The following is a 23,775-nucleotide window of genomic DNA, read 5'->3' on the forward strand; positions in this document are numbered from 1 at the left end:
AGTTCATCAATAATAACTCATACCACTAAAGGGTTATTATTGAACTACCGCACCAATCTCATATTACAATATAGGCTCATTCTTATTATGAGTGCGTTAATCTCTATGTGTTTAAGATATCGTATGCCCGCTAATTAATTGAGTTACTGACAACTCAATTAATTAACACCTGATTCCAAGAGTAGTACCAATCAACTTTATTATTATGTCAAACTAAGTCTACCTGCAGGGTTTACATAATAATCCTTATGAGCTCCTCAAGGGGACATCATCAAAGAGGAGGAGGGGATGAGGGCGCCGACCCTAAGCAAGGAGAAGGAGAGGGAAAGGGGGAGGAGAATAGGTTTGTGCCGCCGACCCTACGAGGAGGAGAGGGGGCGACAACCACAAGGAGAGAAGGGATTATGAAAAATAAGAAAGTTATGTTTTAGGGGACACATCCTACTCCTTTTTATAAACTTGTCGTCGGTTATAAGGAAAGAAAAATTAACAAAATTTTGTTTAGAAAAAATCTAAACAAATTATGTTAAAACAAACCAAGTTAAATTAAATCAAACCAAGTTAAGTTAAACTAAACCAAGTTAAGTTAAACCAAACCAAGTTAAACCAAACCCGGTTATGGATGGGTGGATGCGAGGCTTTATAGAGGCTATAACAGGGGTCGAGAGGAGGAATTGGTTTAGGCCTCCCGATGGGCTTGGGTTTCCCGTGTTCACCCCGAACACCCACTCAAGTTCATCAATAATAACTCATACCACTAAATGATTATTATTGAACTACCGCATCAATCTCATATTACAATATAGGCTCCTTCTTATTATGAGTGCGTTAATCTCCATGTGTTTAAGATATCGTATGCCCGCTAATTAATTGAGTTACTGACAACCTAATTAATTAACATCTGATTCCAAGAGTAGTACCACTCAACTTTATTATTATGTCAAACTAAGTCTACCTTCAGGGTTTACATGATAATCCTTATGAGCTCCTCAAGAGGACATCATCAACCTAAATAATTATGACACAGTTTCCTTCTATAATTAACAACATACCATATAAATAATACTATCTCCCAACTCATCGGGCCTATTGATTTAACGAATAAATCTCACTCATTAATAAGTTAAAGAAATAAATACTAAGTATACATGCTTGTTATTATATAGGGATTAAGAGAACGCACATCCATAATGACAGAGGTTCTGTTCTTTTATGCAGTCAGTACAAATCGAACAACCTCAAATGATCTTGCTCAATACATACATAGTATACTAGTGTAATTTTATAGTCAATACAAACTAATACTAAATTACACTACAACCGTTCCAATGGTTCGCCCCTATCCATCTTGGTTGTGAGCTACTATTTATAATTTATAAGGAACTGATAACGTGATCTTCTGTGTGACACCACACACCATGTTATCTACAATATAAATTAAATGGACAACTGTATTGACATATATATAAATATAAAATGTAGACATTTGACCATAGTGATTCTCATTTCAAAATATATCAAAACAGATGTTCATACAAAAGCTAGGCTTATAGAATACATCCCAACAGTAAGTCCATTGTTTTTAGCATGTTTATTTGCTATTTATTTTCCCTAACTTAAACGATTGCTAAACATAAAAAGGAAGAGATTATTGGAACAATCCCAATGGTCCGTGAGACTATGTGTTTTAGTGTTTGAGAAAATGGTTTAAATTAGGTTCACTCTTGTATTTGATATGTGTATATGAGTGTACATGTTTGCAGGAGACACATATGACTCAGGTTGATGGCTTCGGGTCCGATGAAGGATGGAGCATTCGAGGGACCGTGGACAAGGCAACAAGAACAAGGGCCGAGGGAAGCGACTTCGTGGCATACGCGAAGCATGGCATTGGGACGAGCCATGGGCTTGGGTGCATCCGAGGGACGAGAGCCAAATGAAGTAGGCTTAAAAGCAAGAGGTCAAAGCTACAATGAAGAGTCAAGTAAGTTATAAGGGTGAGGGTTCGAGTGCTGAGAGATTGTGCTCGGGTATCAGTTGACTGGTAGTTACATCAGTCGACTGGTGTAGTCAACTAGGCAGTCGACTGAGAGCGAGCAGAATACTTCTGTTTGCTCGACCAGTGTGGAGCAGTCGACTGGTACTTTTATCATTCGACTGGTATCGAGCCGTTGGGATGTAATGGTCGAATCTCCACAGAGAGCAGTCGACTGATGATTTTGACAGTCGATTGGTAGGCGGAGTTTTCCAAACCGTGACCTATATAACCAAGGTTTTAGAGCTTGGTTAACGCTGACGAAATAGAGGTGGTTAACACCTATTAGTAGTCTACCAGTTCCCTAGCTTCTCAAGAGTTCTTGTGAGATTTGTGGTGAGGTTTCTCCACCCACAAGGAGCTACGTGAGCTAGCCGGAGTTTGTCGAGGAGTCATCCATCGATGGATTAGGATCGTCCACTTTACGGACTGATCCTGTCCGAACGCTGAATCGATGGACGCTGGGCACGTGGCGCTCTTCCAACTGATGACGTGGGTCTCTGACTGGCTGTACGGATCTCCGGCGAACCTGCAAAGAAGTCGGGCCGGGAAGGGGTTCCCGGCGACGACCCTCCGACGCTCAAGTCAGACAAGAGGAAAATTATAGTGGCTTCGAAGATGTGAGATCGCGTGACTGCGTACCTTTGGTGAAGTCTGGGGGCTCTTATATAGAGCTATGAGGAGGCTTATGCACACCTATCGAGGTGTACACGTGTCTTTTGTCATACCTTAATATGGGCTTGCCAGAGGAGCATGCCTGACACCATACTGCTACAGTCCGAGCATATCTTTAATGGGATAGCAGAACCTTCCGTCATAGGCTTCTGTGTATGGCTTGGTCGTCGAACATGCATGTTGTCAGAAGATGTTCCCTTGTCCTTTTGTCCTTTTTTCCCCGAGCCGAGCGTCCCTCCGCTCGGCAAGCATCGATCCGACCGGGAAGATTCCACTCTACGTTCTCCGGTCGGCTTGAGACGGTTCCTCCATTGCTGCTTTGCGCCTCGGCCGAGCGGGTCTCCCGCTCAGCCCGGCGACCTTGTTCACAATGAGCGTCGGAAACCTGACTCCCCGTCGGGCTGTCTTTGATTCCGCTCGGAGCCGTTCGGAAGGTCGATCCACCCTTATCCGGTCGGCCTAACCTCATACTGCCCTTGACTTTTGCCCTCCACGTGGCGTGGATTCCCCTTAAAGGGGGTCCCCTGTCCGTACCGCCGGATCACGGACAATCGTGGAGTAGGAGCGCTAATCTCCGAACCACGTTAAAGGAACGTGTTAGCGGTTTGCTCTTCATTTGTCTTTAGCTTTCTTTGTATTCATATTAGTTTGTATTTCCACCGCGCAAACTAACAAGTGTAGGAAGCGATCAAATTGGGGATAACATCTATTCAACCTCCTTCTAGCAGACCACAAGATCCCCAACATGCCCTATTCTGATTCGTTCCTGCCATGAGCACGAATCGTCCTAGTCTTTGCCTGAGTCATCTTCCATTCGACGCAGTCACCACTATATGCTTGGACACTGGTACACCTCCTTCAACTAGGCAAGTCGATGACCCCTTCTCCATTACACAGACCAATCGTTCGCTCCTCTTTGTGTGAGGCTACCTCAGTGACGCTTTGGTTGTCGCCATGTTGTTGCCCTCTTCACCCGTTGCCTATGCTTTGGCTGTCGCCATCACTATTGTCCTCTAAACTAGGCAAACATGGCTAGTCGCGCCCACTGCAGCCAGCCAGCGATTGTCGCTACCATCCTCAACCATGCCATACGTGTCTGGATGCGATCACGACCATTCCGGCCAGACGCTGCCATAGTTGCTAGCATGCATCCATAGTCATACGTGGTCAGCGCCACCACCCTCTCATGCCAGCTGAGTGTGAGAACCTACTATTGTGGGCAGCCGCCACCACAGCTGTACTGGTCACTGATGTTGTCTTGGCCACTACCAGCCACTATCATTTGGCATAGCTTGTCGACCATTATGAGCAGCCACCAGAAGAAAATCGACTAGGGTAAAGAAGTAATTAGACTTGAATCATAATTTGGTTGATTAAATCCAGTTAGCTCCAATTAGCGGAGTAAATTCATGATGAGTAGTGGTATGATAGAGTTATAACGTGTGTTCTACATTGTAGGGTTATGATTTAAAGTAGACTCTTTAATGTGAAGATATTCAACACGATCTACATATCAGGTGGGTAGTTCCTGCTTGTCTTATTTACATCTTTGATCTTAGTGCATAATTGTTTATTGTCACATCTTGATTAGGTCGCAGTTACTTGTTTACCTTAAATTCATTCTATCTTGTTCTTGAGCTTGACCTTTTATTGTTTGAGCTTATATTTTGATCTATTTTGATATCTATGTAGTATTCTTTGTTTCCATGCATGTATTGTTTGAGCATTACCGTAGTATAGCTACAGATTTATGCTTGGATATTTACATCATATGGTGATACAATTGAGTTTTAACTATATGTTAGTGATACTATAGTATAGTTGTATACTTATATGAGTGCATATATGTTAGCAAGACTATATCTGCATATACGGGATAGATATCTTACCCTAGCAAAGTGATAGAAGTATCCCACTAGATTATTTTCTTCGAACTAACATCTAAGACTACTTGATTTGGATCCCGTTGTTTGATTATATGTATGATGATACCATGAAATTAGTTGAGATATTATGACTAGATGACTATATTCTCTTGATGAGATTAGTTGACTAGTATTTGATGGGCATGATTATTAGGACCAAAAGAAATTTAGATATTTCCACAATGATATGATATTGTCCACTTTGGGTCTAAGCCCTCATGATTTTGCTCTTGGGCTCTACCCAAAAGGCCTCATACTAATGAAAATATATTTCTCTTATAAATTCATGATCTTTTCCATATGTTCAATGTGGGACTATTTTTGCAACATTGCAACCCCAACAATCCCCCTTAAACAAAGGACCATAGGATCCCCCTCAAGTATCGGGTCACTCTTAATCTGCTCAGAGCCTCCCCTACTTCATTCAAGGTTTCATCCACATGGTTCGATCTTGGATCATGACTCTGGCTCGTGCTTTTTTCAGCGGTTAGTCCGGTGAAGAACAACCTCACTTAGATACTAATTAAAGGATCGAAAGAAATTTAGATATCTTCACAATGGTATAATATTATCTATTTTGGGCCTAAGCTTTCATGGTTTTACTCTTAGGTTCTACCCAAAAGCCTCATACCAATGGAGATATCTTTCTCTTATAAATTCATGATTTTTCCATGTGTTTTCAATGTGGAATTTTATTTGCAACCTTACAACCCAACAGTGATTGTTCATTTGTAGCTGATACATTAGTAAGATTCAACCATAGTATAGGATATTGAGTATCTTACTAGACCATTATTTGTTATGTTGGCTCTGTTGGAGATCTTGTATGACTGCTAGAAGGGGGGTTGAATAGACGGTGCCCCTAAATTAATCGCTTCCTACGTATTTGTTAGCACAGCGGAATACAAACGATACAAACACAAATACACAAGCTAAAGATAAAGAAGAAACAAGCAAACCACTACACGTTGCTTAACATGGTTCGGAGATAAAGCTCCTACTCCACGGCTGTCCATAAGGTGGGCGATCTCGATCCGTCGTGGATGACTCCCCGGCAAACTCCGGCTAGCTCACGTAGCTTCTTGTGGGTGGAGAAACCTTACCACAACTCTCACAAGAACACACGAGATGCTAGGGCACAGATAGACTACTAATAGGGGTTAACCACCTCTATTTCATCAGCCTTAACTAAGTTCCAAACTCTTGGTTATATAGGCCATGGTTTGGAAAACCCTGCCTACCAGTCGATTGTCAAAACCATCAGTCGACTGTCCTCTATGGATATTCGACCGTTATAACCTAACGGTTCGATACTAGTCGACTGATGAAAGTACCAGTCGACTACTCCACACTGACCGAGCAAACAAAAGCATTCTATTCACTCCCAATCGACTGCCCAGTCGACTGGTACTCGAGTATAATCTCTCAGCACTCATACCCTCACCCTTACGACTCACTTGACTCTTTGTTGCAGCCTTGACCTCTTGCCTTCAAGCCTACTTCCTTTGGCTCTCGTCCATCGGATGCATTCAAGTTCGCAGCTCGTCCCCAATGCCATCCTTCGCATATGCCTCGAAGTTGCTTCCCTCGCCCCTTGTCCTTGCTGCCTTGTCCACGGTCCCTCGGATGCTCCATCCTTCATTGGACCCGAAGCCATTAAGCCGAGTCATATGTGTATCCTGTAAACTTGCACACTCATATACACATATCAAATATAAGGGTGAACCTAATTTAAACTTTTTGCCTAAACACCAAAACACATGGTCGCACGGACCATTGGGATTGCTCCAACATTCTCCCCTTTTTTTGACGTTTGACAATACATTTAAGTTAGAGAAAACATAATAGAAAATAAACATACTAAAAATAATGGACTTACATTGCCAAAGATACACACTTGTACTTATACCGCCGAATAGATTTACGTTGCCAAGGCTACACACTTGCCCACTCACATGTGGATTCAAGCTGAGTCATATGTGTATCCTGCAAACTTGCACACTCACATATACATATCAAATACAAGGGTTAACGTAACTTAAACCATTTGCCCAAACACCAAAACACATGGTCGCACAGACCATTGGGATTGCTTCAACAATCTCCCTTTTTTTATGTTTGGCAATACGTTTAAGTTAGGGAAAACATAATAGCAAATAAATATACTAAAAATAATGGACTTACGCTACCAAGGATATACACTTGGACTTACACCGCCAAATAGACTTACGTTGCCAAGGCTATACATTTGGACTTACACTGCCGAATGGACTTATGTTACCAAGGCTACACACTTAGACTTACACCGCCGAATGGACTTACGTTGCCAAGGCTACATACTTAGACTTACACCATCGAAACAAAAATGCAAACATGCATTGGAACATATCCCAAGGCTCCCCTACACCTATGCTCTCTATTGAGCTAGGAATTTTACCACAGAGATATTTAAGAACTTATCACAAGGCTCCTCCTACACATATGCTCCTTATTGAGCTAGGAATTTTATCAAATGCAAAGGTATTTAAGATTTTTCTAACTAAACCTTACTTTTCCCCCTTTGCCTAACATTAAAAAACTTCCAACAATATCCCAATTATAAAAAACTTGATCATCAAATTGACCATAAACTCATGTATTTATCCCAACATAGATCTCATACACCAATACGAGTTGTCCGGTCAAAATCAATGTTGAAAACAGTTTCAGACTTGTATCAGTCGATTGACAAAAGTACCAGTCGACTGCTCTTATCGAAATAAACCCACAGAACCATTCTGTGTTTGATAAACATTGTTACCAATCGTCTAGTAACTACATCAGTCGACTGATACACTATTTTCAGCCTAAATAACATTCTGAACCCAACTTCAGAAATATGCCAAATATTCTACAGACATCCAAAAATCTCCAAATTTTGTGTAGAGATCCGTTTTACCCATGTCTACTTGGAAAAAATATATTAAAAATTGTATCTATCATCAATCCCAAGATTGACACAAAACTCAAAACTAGCTAAATGGTTCAATTGAACATTAACCTAAAGTCCTAGTTTTGGCTTCCTCTTGATGTATTTTGTCATATCAAATTACAATGCATCCATAGCATTGGTTTATATAGCATTTATATATCCAAAGCTAATTATCATATAATATGACCCCAATGTCATATTTCTTTGCATGAAACATAACCCAAATGTGTCAATTCCCTAAGGTTGAGACTCAAATCCATCTCCAAACATTTTGGCACATTTCATGACCTAATCTAGACTCCCAAGTAAAATCCACTTGAGATCCATTTGTTGGAACCCCAAGGTTGTTTTGGTGTGATCAACAAGTTAAGGTAGGTCCTGTTTGTTTTAACCTTGTGTCTATAGCATCTATATATCCAAAACTAATTATCATATAATATGACCCCAATGTCATATTTCTTTGCATGAAACATAACCCAAATGTGTCAATTCCCTAAGGTTGAGACTCAAATCCATCTCCAAACATTTTGGCACATTTCATGACCTAATCTAGACTCCCAAGTAAAATCCACTTGAGATCCATTTGTTGGAACCCCAAGGTTATTTTGGTGTGATCAACAAGTTAAGGTAGGTCCTGTTTGTTTTAACTTTGTGTCTAAGTGTGCAGGAGCTTAGGAACACAGGTAGTCGAGTGGAAGACGCAGCTAGCGAAAGGACGGCAGTCCGAGGGACGAGATGCTGCGGAAGAGTACACCGGCGGACGAGAAGGAAGCGTGCGGTGGTTCCGAGGGACGAAAGCTGAAGCGGAAGATTGCTCCGGGAGCAAGAGACGCAGCTAGCGAGAAGGACGGCACGCGGTGCGTCCGAGGGACGAAGACTGCGGATGAGTACGCCGGCAGACGAGAAGGAAACACGCAGCGATTCCGAGGGACGAGAAGCCCGAGGGAAGCTCGCTCGAGAAGACCGGAAGTTGGGTTCGGGTGAGCCCTTTTCCGGATGGCAGAGATCACCCAAGCAAGCGGATCCGGAGTAGAAGACCCGGACCGAGCCGAACCAAACCGGAGCAGTGGCCCCCCCGGATGAAAAAGTCAACGTTGGTTGACTTTGGGCTCCGGGGCGGCCGGAACAGTTCGGGGCGCCCGGAGCAGCCCGGGGCGCCCAAACCCTGATTTTGACCAGGATCGCGATTTACACGATCTGAACGTTGGGGATAAAGTTTTATCCCCCCCAGGGCGCCCGGAACCCCTTCCAGGCGCCCTGACTAAGGCTATAATTATAGCCTTGGTCCAGAAGCTTTTCATCAGTTCAGGAATTGTAACAACACTTGTGTGCTTCCATTGCTTTGATTAGCTTCTTTGTTTTTGTGCCTACACTGCTGTAAACGAGGCTTCTCCGCCTGAAGGAGTTCTTAGTGCAACCATCTTCCTTGGATTAACAACCTCCCCGGTTGTAACCAAGTCAAATCCGGTGCCTCGTTTTTATGCTTTATTTTCTGCTTAATCTATTTTTCAAGTGTTAGCTTAATTGTTCGAGAAAGGGTTGTATTTTATTCAGGGCTATTCAACCCCCCCTTCTAGCCGGCCCAACGGTCCTACAAGTGGTATCAGAGCCGAGGCGCTTCAGGAGGACTAACCGCCGAACGAAGCAACGCGATGGCCGGACCAAGCATCCACCCACCGAAATATGAAGGGGACTTCGCTACCTGGAAAAAACTGATGCAGGTATTTCTTACAACAGATATTGAATTATTTTTAACAATGAAATTTGGCTTTGAAGCTCCAGAGGACAAGGAAATAGATAAATGGACAAAAAAGGAGCAGGCCGACTTCGTGGCGAACGGCAAAGCAGAGTACCATCTGCTAAGCGTTCTTCCGCCTCAAGAAGTCAACAGGATCGGTAAATACAACTCCGCAAAGGAACTTTGGGAGAAGTTCCTTGAGCTGCACGAAGGGACGTCCGAAGCCAAGCTCGCTAGAAGAGATCTGCTTCGCAATCAGCTCACCAGCCTGCGACTTGGGGAAGACGAGACAGTCGCACATCTGCACTCAAGAATAAAAGAAATCATCACCGGACTCACGAATCTCGGAGAAAAGGTAAGTAACCGAGATTCGCTCAGGTACGCGTTAAATTCATTTCCGAGAAATTCAAAATGGGCATCACTAGTAGATACTTTTTACATTTCTAAGGACTTAGAAAAAATTTCATTAGAAGAATGTTTTTCAACATTTGAAGTCCATGAGTCAAGATGTGCAGGAATGAAGGAGTCCAAGAATAACGTCGCCCTCAAAGCTTCGAGAGACGAACCTGAGTCGGAATCCTCTCTCGACGACGAGGGAATGGTAATGATGGTAAGAAGATTCAAGAAACTTTGTAAATCTAGATCTACTAACCATCCGCAGGGGAAGAAGAAAAGGATGATCCGCTGCTACTACTGTGACGAAGAAGGGCACGTCAAGGACAACTGCCCCAAGCTGAAGAACAAAGACAAGGAGAAGGGTAAGAAGCCTATCCAGAAAAGAAAGGCCCTGAAGGCGACGTGGGACGATACGTCGTCCGAATCGAAAGTCGAAGTATTCTCCGGACTCGCACTGATGACGAGTCATCAAGACGACGACTGCAATTCAAGCTCTTTTGAAATGAGCATCGAGAGCATCGATGAAGGGGGAGACACGTCGGAAGAAAGCAGCAGTTCAGGGGGAGAAACGGACAATGAGATCGAAAAGGTAAGTCAGGTACGATCTCTTCCTCCCAATAAAATGTTTAAGTTTGTTAAAATTTTAACAAAAGACTGCTGCAAATTAGAAAGTGAAAATAAAAATTTAAAAGTAATTCTAGCTAAGTCTTGTCCCTTAAAAGAATTAGATAAATTAAAATTAAAAAATGAAAAATTGGAATTAGAAAATCAAAATTTGAAAATTCAAATAGATAACTTAAAAAATTATGCATGTTCATCTAAAACCAATGTTAGAAGATTTAATAATTTAAATTGGTACTTTAAATATCACCCGGGACAAATTAGGAACATTTCAAGAAAAAATGTCCCCAAAATTTTTTTGGTTAATCCAGTAGGTTGGAAACTATATTGGGTTCCTAAATCATGCTTAAACTAAATTTTAAAATTAAAATTAGCGCTTTAAGTGAGAAAATTAAACAAAGAATTTCTTTATGAGGCTTTGTCAAGGAAGTGGTTGTTGCTCCAATAACCAAGAAGGTCTAGTGCCTCGCCATGACCTGGAAGCCAAAATATTGAAATAAATGTTTAATTAACTTACTAATGAAGCATTAATTAGTGCTTTAAAAAGGTTATTCAAAATATTTTATTTCAATTTTGAAATTTACTTATTTTTTTTTAATTGCCTAAGTCATTTGCTTTAAAAAACTGTGCTTAAAAATTCTCAAAAATTTAAGTTAGAATTTTTTTTTAATTTTGTTACTTAGAATTTTTTTATTAGAAAAATTGTCAAATCATTTTCTCCTAAGTTGAAATTTTTTTCTGAAACTTAGAATTTTTTTTAAAATTTCTTAAAAACTTAAAACTTTTCTAGAAATATTTTTTTTCTAAGTCTTTAACCCTTAAATTATTTTTCTTGGAACCCCATTTTTTTTGTGATCAAAGGGGGAGAAGGGAAAGTATAAGTCTAGGGGGAGGTAGATAGATTTAATTTTTTTCTATCTTTTTGCACTTAAATTACAAATTAAGTTAATTTACTTAATTCTATTTTATGTCTATTTTAACCCTAACTTAACTTGGGTTGATCACACCAAAAAGGGGGAGATTGTTGGAACCCCAAGGTTGTTTTGGTGTGATCAACAAGTTAAGGTAGGTCCTGTTTGTTTTAACCTTGTGTCTAAGTGTGCAGGAGCTTAGGAACACAGGTAGTCGAGTGGAAGACGCAACTAGCGAGAAGGACGGCAGTCCGAGGGACGAGGTGCTGCGGAAGAGTACACCGGCGGACGAGAAGGAAGCGTGCGGTGGTTCCGAGGGACGAAAGCTGGAGCGGAAGATTGCTCCGGGAGCAAGAGACGCAGCTAGCGAGAAGGACGGCACGCGGTGCGTCCGAGGGACGAAGACTGCGGATGAGTACGCCGGCGGACGAGAAGGAAACACGCAGCGATTCCGAGGGACGAGAAGCCGGAGGGAAGCTCGCTCGAGAAGACCGGAAGTTGGGTTCGGGTGAGCCCTTTTCCGGATGACAGAGATCACCCAAGCAAGCGGATCCGGAGTAGAAGACCCGGACCGAGCCGAACCAAACCGGAGCAGTGGTCCCCGGATGAAAAAGTCAACGTTGGTTGACTTTGGGCTCCAGGGCGCCCGGAACAGTCTGGGGCGCCCGGAGCAGCCCGAGGCGTCCGGAACCCTTTCGGGCGCCCGTACCCTGATTTTGACCAGGATCGCGATTTACGCGATCTGAACGTTGGGGATAAAGTTTTATCCCCCCCAAGGCGCCCGGAACCCCTTCCAGGCGCCCCGACCAAGGCTATAAATATAGCCTTGGTCCAGAAGTTTTTCATCAGTTCAGAAATTGTAACAACACTTGTGTGCTTCCACTGCTTTGATTAGCTTCTTTGTTTTTGTGCCTACACTGCTGTAAACGAGGCTTCTCCGCCTGAAGGAGTTCTTAGTGCAACCATCTTCCTTAAATTAACAACCTCCCCGATTGTAACCAAGTCAAATCCGGTGCCTCGTTTTTATGCTTTATTTTCTGCTTAATCTATTTTTCAAGTGTTAGCTTAATTGTTCGAGAAAGGGTTGTATTTTATTCAGGGCTATTCAACCCCCCCTTCTAGCCGGCCCAACGGTCCTACACCATTTGTCATAGGTCTCAAATTGACTCTTAGAGCTCCCCTAGAGTTCTTAACCTTAGCCACCTCCCTAGATGACTCATCTACAATTGCTAGGCCACATCAATACACATCCGGTGACACTTGACCTACAAACCTAACCTTCTTAACCTTGGACACCTTGTCCTTGGTTAACTTCTCCTTACCATTGAATGGTTTTCCCTTACCACTTATTGACTTCTCCTTACTACAGTCATATGCAACCCTAGCATAAGACTTTCCCTTAGCATTGGAGACATTAGATCGGTATCTCAAACCCGATCTATTATTGTTGGGTCTTTGGCTACCCAACACCATACTTAACCCTCTAGATTCAACCATGAATCTAGATAGGGGTTTCTCCAAACTATGAAGCTTTGCCTTCAAAACTTGATTTTCCCTTTCTAGGTTCCTAACCCTAGAATTGACTTGTCCACATTGGACATTCCTAGACCTACCAATTTTTCTAAGCATATGTCTCCTCTTCTTGGGATTTTTACCTAGGTTCTCCTTAGGTTTATCATTTCTAACGTTATCATGAATGAGTCTCCTAGGGTTATGATCTACATTGACCCTATTTCTAGCAAGGATATCTAAAGTCAAAATTATGCATGGGCAGATAATGTAAATTCTTCCTAGCATATATGGGAGTATAAGAATTTAAATTAACCTTCAAGTTAGAATATATCTCCCTTACCCTTGAAGCTCCCTCTCAACTTGAGCTTTTTTTTTCTTATCTCATTTCTTTAGATGCTCCAACTTTTTGAGCTCTTTCTTCCTTGGGCGTCTTGTGTGGTAGTGTCTCATCTCCCCACATGTGAAGCATCTAATTCACATTCTCCTCTTTTGGGTTTCTTCATTCCTACAACCTATGTTAGTGTTTAAATTAACTTGAATGGATTTAGGAGTTACCTCTTTCTTACCCAATGGACATCTACTCTTGCAATGTCCCTTCTCATTGTACCCGAATCATATTATATGGTCCTTTGACTTCACTTTGGTGGAGATGCTTGCAAGATTGACTTCCAAGACTTCCTCTTCACTTATCATGGACTCTTCTTCAACCCTTGAGAATGTTGATGATACTTCCTCACCTTTCTTTTCGTCGGATGTGACCGAATTCACTTCTTCTTCCTCTTTTGATGTTGAATTGGTCTCCATATCCGATTGGTCCTTCTCCTCCTCTTGGACCACTTCTTCTTCAAATTTTTTCTCCTCTTATGTAGACATGAGTTCTTTCCCTAGAACTTTTTTCACTTTACTCCATAATTCGTGGGCATTCTCGTATTCACCTACATCACTTATCACGTTAGGTGGCAAAATATCAATTAAAGTCGATATTACCTTTGAATTTGCCTTTGCCCATGACGTTTGCTCTTCCGTCCAATATTGCAGTCAAAGTTTCTTCCCTTTCTTATCTTTTGGAACTTTGAGCGGCTCCTTAATCACCATCATGGTATCCCAATCTATGTTGAAGAAGACCTCCATCTTCATCATCCAAAATGTGATGTCCCCTAGGCTTCTTCCTTTAAACTTTGGAAGTGCTATCAAGTCGGTCATCTTTTGCTTCCTTTGCGGTTAGTCCAATGGAGAGTGTCCTCGCTCTGATACCACTTGTTAGAGATCTTGTATAGCCGGTTAGAAGGGGGTTGGATAGACAGTGCCCCTAAATCAATCACTTCCTACGTATTTGTTAGCACAATGGAATACAAACAAAATAAACACAAATACATAAACTAAAGACAAAGAAGAAACAAGCAAACCACTACACGTTGTTTAACGTGGTTCGGAGATAAGACTCCTACTCCACAACTATCCGTAAGGTGGACGATCCTGATCCGTCAGTGGATGACTCCCCGGTAAACTCTGGCTAACTCACGTAGCTCCTTGTGGGTCAAGAAATCTCACCGCAACTCTCACAAGAACACACGAGACGCTAGGGCACAGGTAGACTACTAATAGGGGTTGACCACCTCTATTTCATCAACATTAACAAAGTTTCAAAGCCTTGGTTATATAGACTAGGGTTTGAAAAACTCTGTCTACTAGTCGACTGCTAAAACCATCAGTCGACTACCAAAACCATCAGTCGACTACCAAAACCATCAGTCGACTGTCCTGTGTGGATATTCGACCGTTACAACCCAACGACTCGATATCAGTCGATTGGTGAAAGTACCAGTCGACTAATCCGCACTAGCCAAGCGAACAGAAGCATTCTATTCGCTCCCAGTCGACTACCCAGTCGACTGATGAAACCACCAGTTGACTGGTACCTGAGTACAATCTCTTAGCACTTGGACCCTCATCTTTACGACTCACTTGACTCTTCGTTGTAGCCTTGACCTCTTGCCTTCAAGCCTACTTCATTTGGCTTTTGTTCCTCGGATGCATTCAAGCCTGCGACTCGTCTCCAATGCTATCCTTTGCGTATGCCTCGAAGTTGCTTCCCTCGGCCCTTGTCCTTGCTGCCTTGTCCACGGTCCCATGGATGCTCCATCCTTCACAGGACCCGAAGCCATCAAGCTGAGTTATATGTATATCCTGCAAACCTGTACACTCACATGCACATATCAAATATAAGGATGAACCTAACTTAAACCCTTTGCCTAAACACTAAAACACATGGTCACACGAACTATTGGGATTGCTCCAACAGGCTCATGCCTATATGCTAGTAAGGTTAGACCGAGGTATAGCTATAGAGCATTATACTGTGATGATCCACTTTTTGCTTATCGTTATATTGTTCTGTCCTGACAACTGTTGTCTCTCATTCGTGGTTGAGAGAGAGTCATCAACGATCGTTAGCATATCCTGTCGACCATTATTTTCCATTCGTGGTTGAGAGAATTGTCAACAATCATGATGCATATGATTGTCCACGTGACCATTTGTGGTAGTGTGTTCACCCGTAGTTTATAGCTAGATAGTCATATATATATCCAATCTTCCCACAGGACCATCTGTGGTAAAGTGTTTTTCCTCATACAATGGTCGCTTATAAATCCTATCTACTCACGGGACCATTTATGGTAGAGCGTTCTCCCGCAGATAGTGACTAGTTACATACCCTGACTGTTCACGGGACCATCTATGGAAGAGCATTCTCCCGCATTAATTGTTAGGTTTTTCGGGCCGCGAAAATTGCTTTTTCGCGTCGCGGAAACCCCGAAACCCCAAGCCACAGATCCGTGCAAAGAATAAAACTTTCGAAAAATACGAGTACGAGTTTACTAACCTATAGATCTACACTAGAACTATATGTTAAGAGATTTACCCTTGATGCGCGCCCTTCGCGAATCCCGCTCGTCCAAGGTGCCGGATCTCGAGAGTGTCAAAGTAGACACTCCTCTAGAAGTATCTACACGAACAAGTAGGTGGAGAAAAACCACACAAAAGGTGTGCTAGCACCTTTGGATGGTTCGACCAAGATAGGAGGAGAGGGAGAGAAGGAAGAGCTTGAGGAGGAAGAAGAAAAGAGAGATACACACAAAAATGAAAACTCCTCCTCTATTGTCTTGATGTGGCCGACCACATTAGGAGGTGTAACCCCCTTCACATTAATCACAATTAATGTGGAGGCCATTAAAGTGAAGAATTATAACCTCCATGAGGTGGCATCTCACTTAAGTAATCATGATGATGTGGAGCATCATCATTGGTCCACATCTTGCCAACTCACTAATGATGTGGCATAAAGTCAAGTCAAACTTGACTCTTCCTCTTCCTCTCAAGTCAAGTCAAACTTGACTTAATCTCTCTCATGGTAATTGATCTAATCCAACCATTTAATTCAAGCCAACTTAATATAATGAATCTAATTCATTTAATTAAATTGATTCAATGAGTCATAATCTAAATTAGACTCATTGAACACATGAATCAACTTGAGTCCAACTCAATTAGCCCAATTAGGATTACTCTTAATCCAATTTAATTCATCAAATGAATCTAATCCTCTTGGTTCATCATATGAACCTAATCTCCATCTAATTGTCCTTAGTGTGTGACCCTATAGGTTCTTGTAACGTTGGCAATGCCCCTAAATCCATTTAGGAGCATAAGTAATGAGCGGTATCTAGCAACACATCATTACTACCCAAGTTACAAGAATGTTGAGATCCAACATCACCTTGTGACTATTAATTGTGACTCCTCACAATATATGGCAAGTGTCCTTCTATCCTAGACATCTAGATTGATCAATGTGAGGCATAGACCGTGTCATCCTCTGATCAATCTAAATCTTGAACTCCAAGTAGACTCACTAAATCAAATGAGCTCAATATCTCATATTGACTCATTTGGGCATGACCATACACTTCGTGGTCTCACTCTATCAAGAATATCGATGTCGCTCCCGTCATATAGGAGGGATAGATCACTTCTACATCACTCACATCCCTCTGCATAATTCGTTACATACCTAGTAATCGCCTTTATAGTCCACCCAGTTACGAGTGACGTTTGACGAAACCAAAGTACATAACTCCTTATGTAGGGAACCATGGTGACTTCAGGTCTAAGGACTAGTAGTCATACTAATAGCCACATGAGAAAGTATATGACACTCATATAACGATCCATGATACTTTCTCATGGCGGGTCATTCAGTATACATTCTCCAATGCATACCCATGTGTCAACTTGATATCTCTATATCCATGACTTGTGAGTTCAAGTCATCGAGTTGACCTACATGCTAGTCTTATTGCATTAACATTGTCCCTGAATGTTAATACTCGACTAGGAATGATTAAGAGTAGTGTTCCCTATATCATCTCACTATCGGTTCAACTAACCGATTGATATAGGTGAGAACCTTCTACTCAAGGACGCTATTATACTTAGTTTATTTGGCACCAATACAAGTAAGTATAATAACCAAAACAAAATGTCTTTATTTATATAAGAATATGATACAATAAGTCCATAATACAATTATCAAATGATTGGCTCTAGGGCTCTAACTAACATCAATGGCTAAGGAGCTAGATAGCTACCTCAACCTATCCACCCACAAGACCATCCATGGTAGAGCGTTCTTCCGTGGACAGTGACTATATATACATCCTGACCGCTTATGAGACCCATTTGTGATCGCATATTGTTGTGCTAGTCAGGACTAGCTATATGCTTGCAATATGACAATTATGTATTTATTCATACATGTTTGGATGTACTGTATATACTCCCAGTCTATTGATTATACCTAATTAAGCAGGTTAGTAGAGTGTTTTATTGTTGTTTATACTTTTGGTTAGTAGATGATTATGCCAACGCTCTTACTTTTATAGTAAGTATTTTACATGAGATTGCATCCTTTGATCTCCTCATATTTAGTAGCATGCATTATCTTATTATACCTACTAAGTTATTATACTCAATATCCCTTGCTTTTCCCTTGTCTTTTAAGTTAGCAGATAGAGGATGCGTTGTGTCACTCAGGGGTCCTAGTTGCCAGTTCGACATTACACTCAAGATCGTATTTTTCCATGTTATGTTTTGTTACTTCATATTTGCACTTGATTTTGTTTGTGGATTTTAGTCTTATAATGTACTTTTATTTGGTTGTGTTATTATTGTGTTAAGTCATGTCGGCAGGTAGTCGTTTATATTTTCTATGTTATGTGGGAATTATGTAAATCCCTCTATATTGTTGTCGCTTTATTTTATCTTTCGTTGTGTATTTATGTCCGTGTTATGGACTCATATCATATTGTATCGTACATTGTCACTAGGGGTATCGTCTATTCTGTTGGACAAGTATACCTCCAGGGTATGACATTTTCTCTTAGGACATGCTTACATCGAGAATTGATTTATGTCTAATTATAATAAATTTATCATCCTCTAATTAATTGGACATTCAGTGAGGACTTATATATCTAAAATTGTTAGTTCCATATAAGTTGGCATGCTTCATTGATTTGTTGGAAATTCACTTGTGGATGAGTGGAGCCGAGCTAAATTGCCTTTCCATTTCCAAAGTTTTGGGATTAGAGGAATAAAAACTGAAATTAAGAACCATTTAAAGGTAATTTGCCTTAAACCAAGATTAAGATATAAATGAATTATGCCGCTTGTAAACTATCCGAAACTCTGTTAAAAAAAATTCATTCGAATTCGTTAGATTAAGTTAACGAGCTGAACTTGAGCTTGACTTGAACTCAAAAATATTATCGAGCTGAGCTCGAGTTTAACAATATTTAACTCACAAGCTCGTGAACATGATCGCTTAGAGGAATAAAAATTGAAATTAAGAAACATTCAAAGACAATTTGCCTTAAATCATGATAGAGATATAAATGAATCAAGTCACTCGTGAACTATTCGGATCTCGGTTCGAAAAAAAAATTCACTCGAGTTCGTTCAATTAAGTTAACAAGTCAAACTCGATCCTAATTTTGAACTCGAAAATATTATTAAACCGAGCTCAAGTTTCATTTAAAGGTCTACAAATGTGTTCGTTAAGAGGTTCATGAACATTTTTATTAAGAGGTTCATTCATCTTTTATAAATTATAAATATAATAATATCTTAATAATTAAAATTTAAAAGCAAAACAATACCATTAACTAAACTTGATTAATTAAAATTTTAAGTAAAATAACAGCATTAACTAGACTTCGATTATGCGTATAACGAGCTAGTACTTGAGCTTTTAAAATATCTAAAAATTATATGTCAATGAGCTGAGCTCTAACTAAACTCATTAATTTATAAAATGTTATTTTTTAGCTGTTTATAAACTATTTAATTTTATTACGAATCGAGCTTAATCGAACCGCGACGAACACAAATTTAGAGAAAATTCAATTGATCCGAGCTTACTCCGGTCCATCCACCCATTCATGAGCCCTTCGTTAATAGCTAACTGCAATTTTATGAAGTTTGTGGGCAAAAATGTAAAATTAACCAGGTAAGATAAGTTAAGATTAGGCGTACTGCAAGCCACTGAGGTGCGAGTGAAGAGAAAGCAAAGCCATGGATTCCAGATTGCTGCATCCTTCAACACTCTCTCCCAACCCCTGCTGCTTCCCAAGACCCCGCCTTTCCCCTCGCCCTCGCCTTCTCCTTCCCCGAGCAACCACCGACGGCGACGCCACCGACAGGCAGGCCGAGAGCGCGGCGGTTCCTTCCTCCCCCTCTCCGCCCGCGCTCAATATCAAGTACCGGTCCCGCTCGCGGGTGCGGCGGCAGGAGGAGCAGCAGAAGAGCGCCCCCCGGAAGCAGCCGCCGCCCAAGAAGGATTGGGAGTCGATGACGCCGGGCGAGAAGGCGGTGGAGCTCTACGTGGGGGAGAAGGGCCTCCTCTTCTGGCTCAACAAGATCGCCTACGCCTTGATCTTCGTCATAGCTGGCGGGTGGATCCTCTTCCGCTTCATCGGTCCTGCGCTCGGCCTCTACCAGCTCGACTCCGCTCCTTTGTCCCCTTCCGGCATATTCAAAGCCTCGCCCTAAACCAAGTTAGGATTTTCTGAGAACGTTCCTTTTGCACGATATATTGTAATCATCATTTCCTTACCAAGTCTCTATTCAAAAATGTCAACTTTCTCTCAATTTCTGAGTGCAGTAATATTTTGCCATAACAAATAGGCTGGACTAATTAACCTAGAAGCAGAAACAAATATTTCAAGATTCAAAATGCACAATTCTGATTGCGAATAATGTATTGTAATATTTGTAAAAATGTGAAACAATTATCTTCCAATCATTCACCAAAACCTTTAGATTGATAACAGAAACAAACTACTTCAGGATGCAACTAAGCAATCTGAGAAGTTGCACACAATGATAATTACAACTCGACTAGTGTTTGTGTTATTATTTACCTCTCACAAACCAATTAATTGCTTTGGCTTCATAATACAATGGTAACCTTCAGCAAGAAAGACACAGCAATAGTATTGGAAATGGTAGAAATATGAACAACCAAGGAGAATAAGATAACAAAAGAAACAAAATAGCTTCCTGCCATGAGAAGAATGCATCTGCAAATGCTCCCAAGACTGTCAATAATGCAACTAGAATCCTGAAAAGGAATTGAACAATTCATGTCATGTTTGTTTATCCAAACACAGAGGAATTTAGTCTGGTAATACAGAAAAAATTACTTAATTGTCTAATAATGGCACCAGAAACGCAATTGCCCAATCTCTGGCTTGTTCAATTCTATGGTCTTGTGGCACTTGTAAGATGGATAAGCATAGCCAAAAACCAGTCTGCAGAGTGCAGAAATCACAACACACCAGTTTCTCAATCTAAACATCGCAATTTAAACCAGTCTGGATGTCTTACATCAGAACTCTGAAAATGAACGAAGCTACCATGATCACTCCACCAAAAACCAAATAGCAACATAAACGCATGTTGATTTAAAAAAAAAGATTATGATAGCTTAGTCAGAAAGAAAAGGATCGAATGTGGGATTTTGAAAACTAAATCATTAGGTGTTAAACGAGACAACGCATTCCATGTTTGCATACAGGAACTTCTGATTCAAAGCTGAAATCAAATGCATCGTCGTGAATCCCCATTGAAGGCCATGAAAAAGAAATCAAGGAAGAGAAAAAATAATGGTACCTCGGATCGGGCGACGAGGTAGGGAGATGGCGAGGGAAGAGTGGGAAGCGGATTGGGGACGAATGTGTTGACATTTATCCACCAAGAATGAGGAGACCGCGACAGCCGACAGGTATTAGGGTTGAGTCTAGAGCCGACATCATCCAACTTCGAATTTGCTCCTCTCCCTCTCGATCGCTTTCTCGCCGCCGGAGAGGGTAGCTGCAGTCACGAATTCCGCCAATTTTTATTAAAAATAAATAAATAAAGTAGAAATCTTTTAGGGCAAAAATCGTGCCTTTTTATTTTTTTACTGGGTAATAGATAATGCTTATGCCAACTAATTCTGAAATAGTGGTTCAATTATATTAAAATTTTCTATGGATATTAAAATGAATAGAAAAGCACTTGCAGTGAACGATCTATCAATTTAGTGTTCATAGGTCAATCGTTCATTAAGAAAAATTAATCCGTTAATTATTAAAATTTGTTGAGACCTTGATGCCCAACTAGGGGGGATGAATAATCGATTACCAACGACATTCACTTCCTACACTTGTTAGCGCAGCAGAATACAAAATAAACTATAAGTACTAATGAAAGTTAACCCTAGAAGACAATACATGATAAGAAAAATAAACACAAACCCACACATGTTCGTTTAACATGATTCGAAGATGATACTCCTATTCTACGGCTATCTGTAAAGTGAACAATCCTTATCGTTAGTAGATGATTCCTCGACAAACTTCGGCTAGCTCAAACTTCCTTGTCGATCGAGAAACTTCATCACAACTCAATCAAAAGCACGAGGATCACACGAGAGCTTGGTGACTTTAATTAGGCGTTAACCACCTCTAATTTCGTCACTAAGGTCCGTCACCGCAAGCTCCATTAGTAAGTTGATTTTACCGTTACTAGTTGACTAGCCTTGTACCAGTCGACTAGTGCTGGCCAACGACACTCCATAGAATCTACGATTCTGCCAACGACTCTTTACCAGTCGATTGCTACAGTGTACTAGTTGGCTGACTACAACATCAATCGTACTAGTCGACTGACTACAGTACCAGTAGACTCATTTTTACAGTCATCAAGCATAGAAACATTCTATGCCCTGCCCCAGTCGATTGATCTAGATGTCAGTTGACTAGTAAAAGCCTAAACATAAGGTTTTATCCCGAGTACAATCTTTCATACACTTGTCCTCGCCCATACAACCTCGACTTTGCCTTTTAGCCATCTTCCATCAGCCTTGCATCGCTTGAATGTTTCCCCATCCTTCACGTCTTGCCTTCAAGATACTTCCTTCGGTCTTATCCTTGTTGTCGGGTCTTCTCATGACTTTGTCTTCTAGCTTCCTCCAGCAGCCTTGCGTCCCTTAGATGCTTCTGCATCCTTCATGTCTTGCCTTTAAGATACTTCTTTCGACCTTGTCCTTGTTTGTCGGATCTTCTCATGACCTTGCCTTTTAGCCTCATTCTAATAGATCGGATGCGAGCGATAAAAGGGGAGGGGGGGGGGGGATATCGCTTCTTTTAAAACTTTACTTTTCTTTTTAAAACACAAAGTTAAGCAGCGGAAATTAGAAAGAGACACGTTTGTTTACTTTGTTCGGACCCTAGCTCGACTCCTACTCGAAGGTCCGCAGTCCTTGACCGCATCGATGGACAAAGCACTATAACTCTTCTTTCCGAAATCCTTTGGAAAGAAGTAGATCGTACAATGGAGCAAGATAGTAACACCCTACTATCTTGCTTAAATGAAATTACAATGCAAGCTTAATTTAAATTATACCGACAAGTAAATTGCAGATGAGGCTTAGGTCGGCACTTCCGGATGATGTAGCTTGCTGGGCTGATGAAGACGAGTCATTTGCAGAACAGGATTTTTTATCAGAAAAATTATCTACAGGCCACAGACTTCGAGCTCCATTATATAGGCCTTAGGCATTCGGTCGACCAAACCCGCTCCTTCCTTCCTTCCTGGCTGAAGTCTGACGCTGGCTCGATCTCTGACATTAACTGACCTTTAATAGTTCGGTTGACTGATCATGCCTTCCGGTCGACCGAACAAGCTTTTTCCATGTTCATTGCAATCTGCCGAGATCTTTATTTATTGCACCATTAATGTTGATTGGATCAGTCGACCGATCCTCTGGTTCAGTCGACCGATCAGCCTTTTTCCTTTTTCTACTAATCGATGCTGATGATCTGTTCTGTGTTGAGTCACCATGGTTCGGTCGAACGATCTTACTGTTCGGTCGACCGATCAAGCTTTGATCTGGCTCGGACTCTGTTTTGGTTCGATCTGAATACTGAACTGAACTTGGCTGGTTTGGTCGACCGATCAGGTGGTTCGGTCGACCGATCTGGCAGAACCTGCAAAACAGTGTTAAGCAAAATACCCTGCAAAATCGAGATCAGAACAGTAATATAAAATACATGAGTTGAAAGACAGTAAAACTGTCTTGATCTCAACTTGAAAATCTTCCCGGTTTCTTTAGTTGGATCAGCGACCTAAGGTTGTTCCCTTCGGGAACCCGACCTCACTATCGCTCCTCCAGTTTGTTTACCTCAACCTACCTGCCAAACTTTTGATCCTCCAGATCTAGTTTGGACTTTTCACTCAGCCTTGATCGGCTCCCCAGGACTTTTCACTTGATCTTCGGTCCTTCAGACCTCTCGATCACACTGCCAAGCTTCAGGTCCCCTTGACCTTCTTGGACTTGCACCTGGGTTCCACGATCTGCTAAGATTTCTCCTGCCTAGCCTCCAACT

At 41.3% G+C, this 23,775-nt stretch overlaps 1 protein-coding gene and 1 long non-coding RNA gene across 2 annotated transcripts; one reads left to right on the plus strand and one right to left on the minus strand.

The window, feature by feature from the left end:
* Positions 1 to 19,390: 19,390 nt before the first annotated feature.
* LOC122049538 lies at positions 19,391 to 19,993 on the plus strand. The gene has a single exon (XM_042610908.1). The coding sequence runs from the start codon at positions 19,418 to 19,420 to the stop codon at positions 19,892 to 19,894; it is 477 nt and encodes a 158-aa protein (XP_042466842.1). The 5' UTR covers positions 19,391 to 19,417; the 3' UTR covers positions 19,895 to 19,993.
* Positions 19,994 to 20,152: 159 nt separating this feature from the next.
* On the minus strand, positions 20,153 to 21,230 carry LOC122049539. The gene is made up of 3 exons (XR_006130984.1): positions 21,017 to 21,230; positions 20,548 to 20,740; positions 20,153 to 20,465 (listed from the first exon to the last, which is right to left on the minus strand). It is a non-coding gene; the product is annotated as an uncharacterized LOC122049539 (long non-coding RNA).
* Positions 21,231 to 23,775: the final 2,545 nt, after the last annotated feature.

The sequence above is a fragment of the Zingiber officinale genome, chromosome 2B (assembly GCF_018446385.1).
Source record: "Zingiber officinale cultivar Zhangliang chromosome 2B, Zo_v1.1, whole genome shotgun sequence".
Classification (NCBI taxonomy): domain Eukaryota; kingdom Viridiplantae; phylum Streptophyta; class Magnoliopsida; order Zingiberales; family Zingiberaceae; genus Zingiber; species Zingiber officinale.

What these genes read in the sequence shown, in the direction of transcription:
- LOC122049538 (XM_042610908.1), top strand. Translation starts at nt 19,418, where the DNA reads ATGGATTCCAGATTGCTGCATCCTTCAACACTCTCTCCCAACCCCTGC.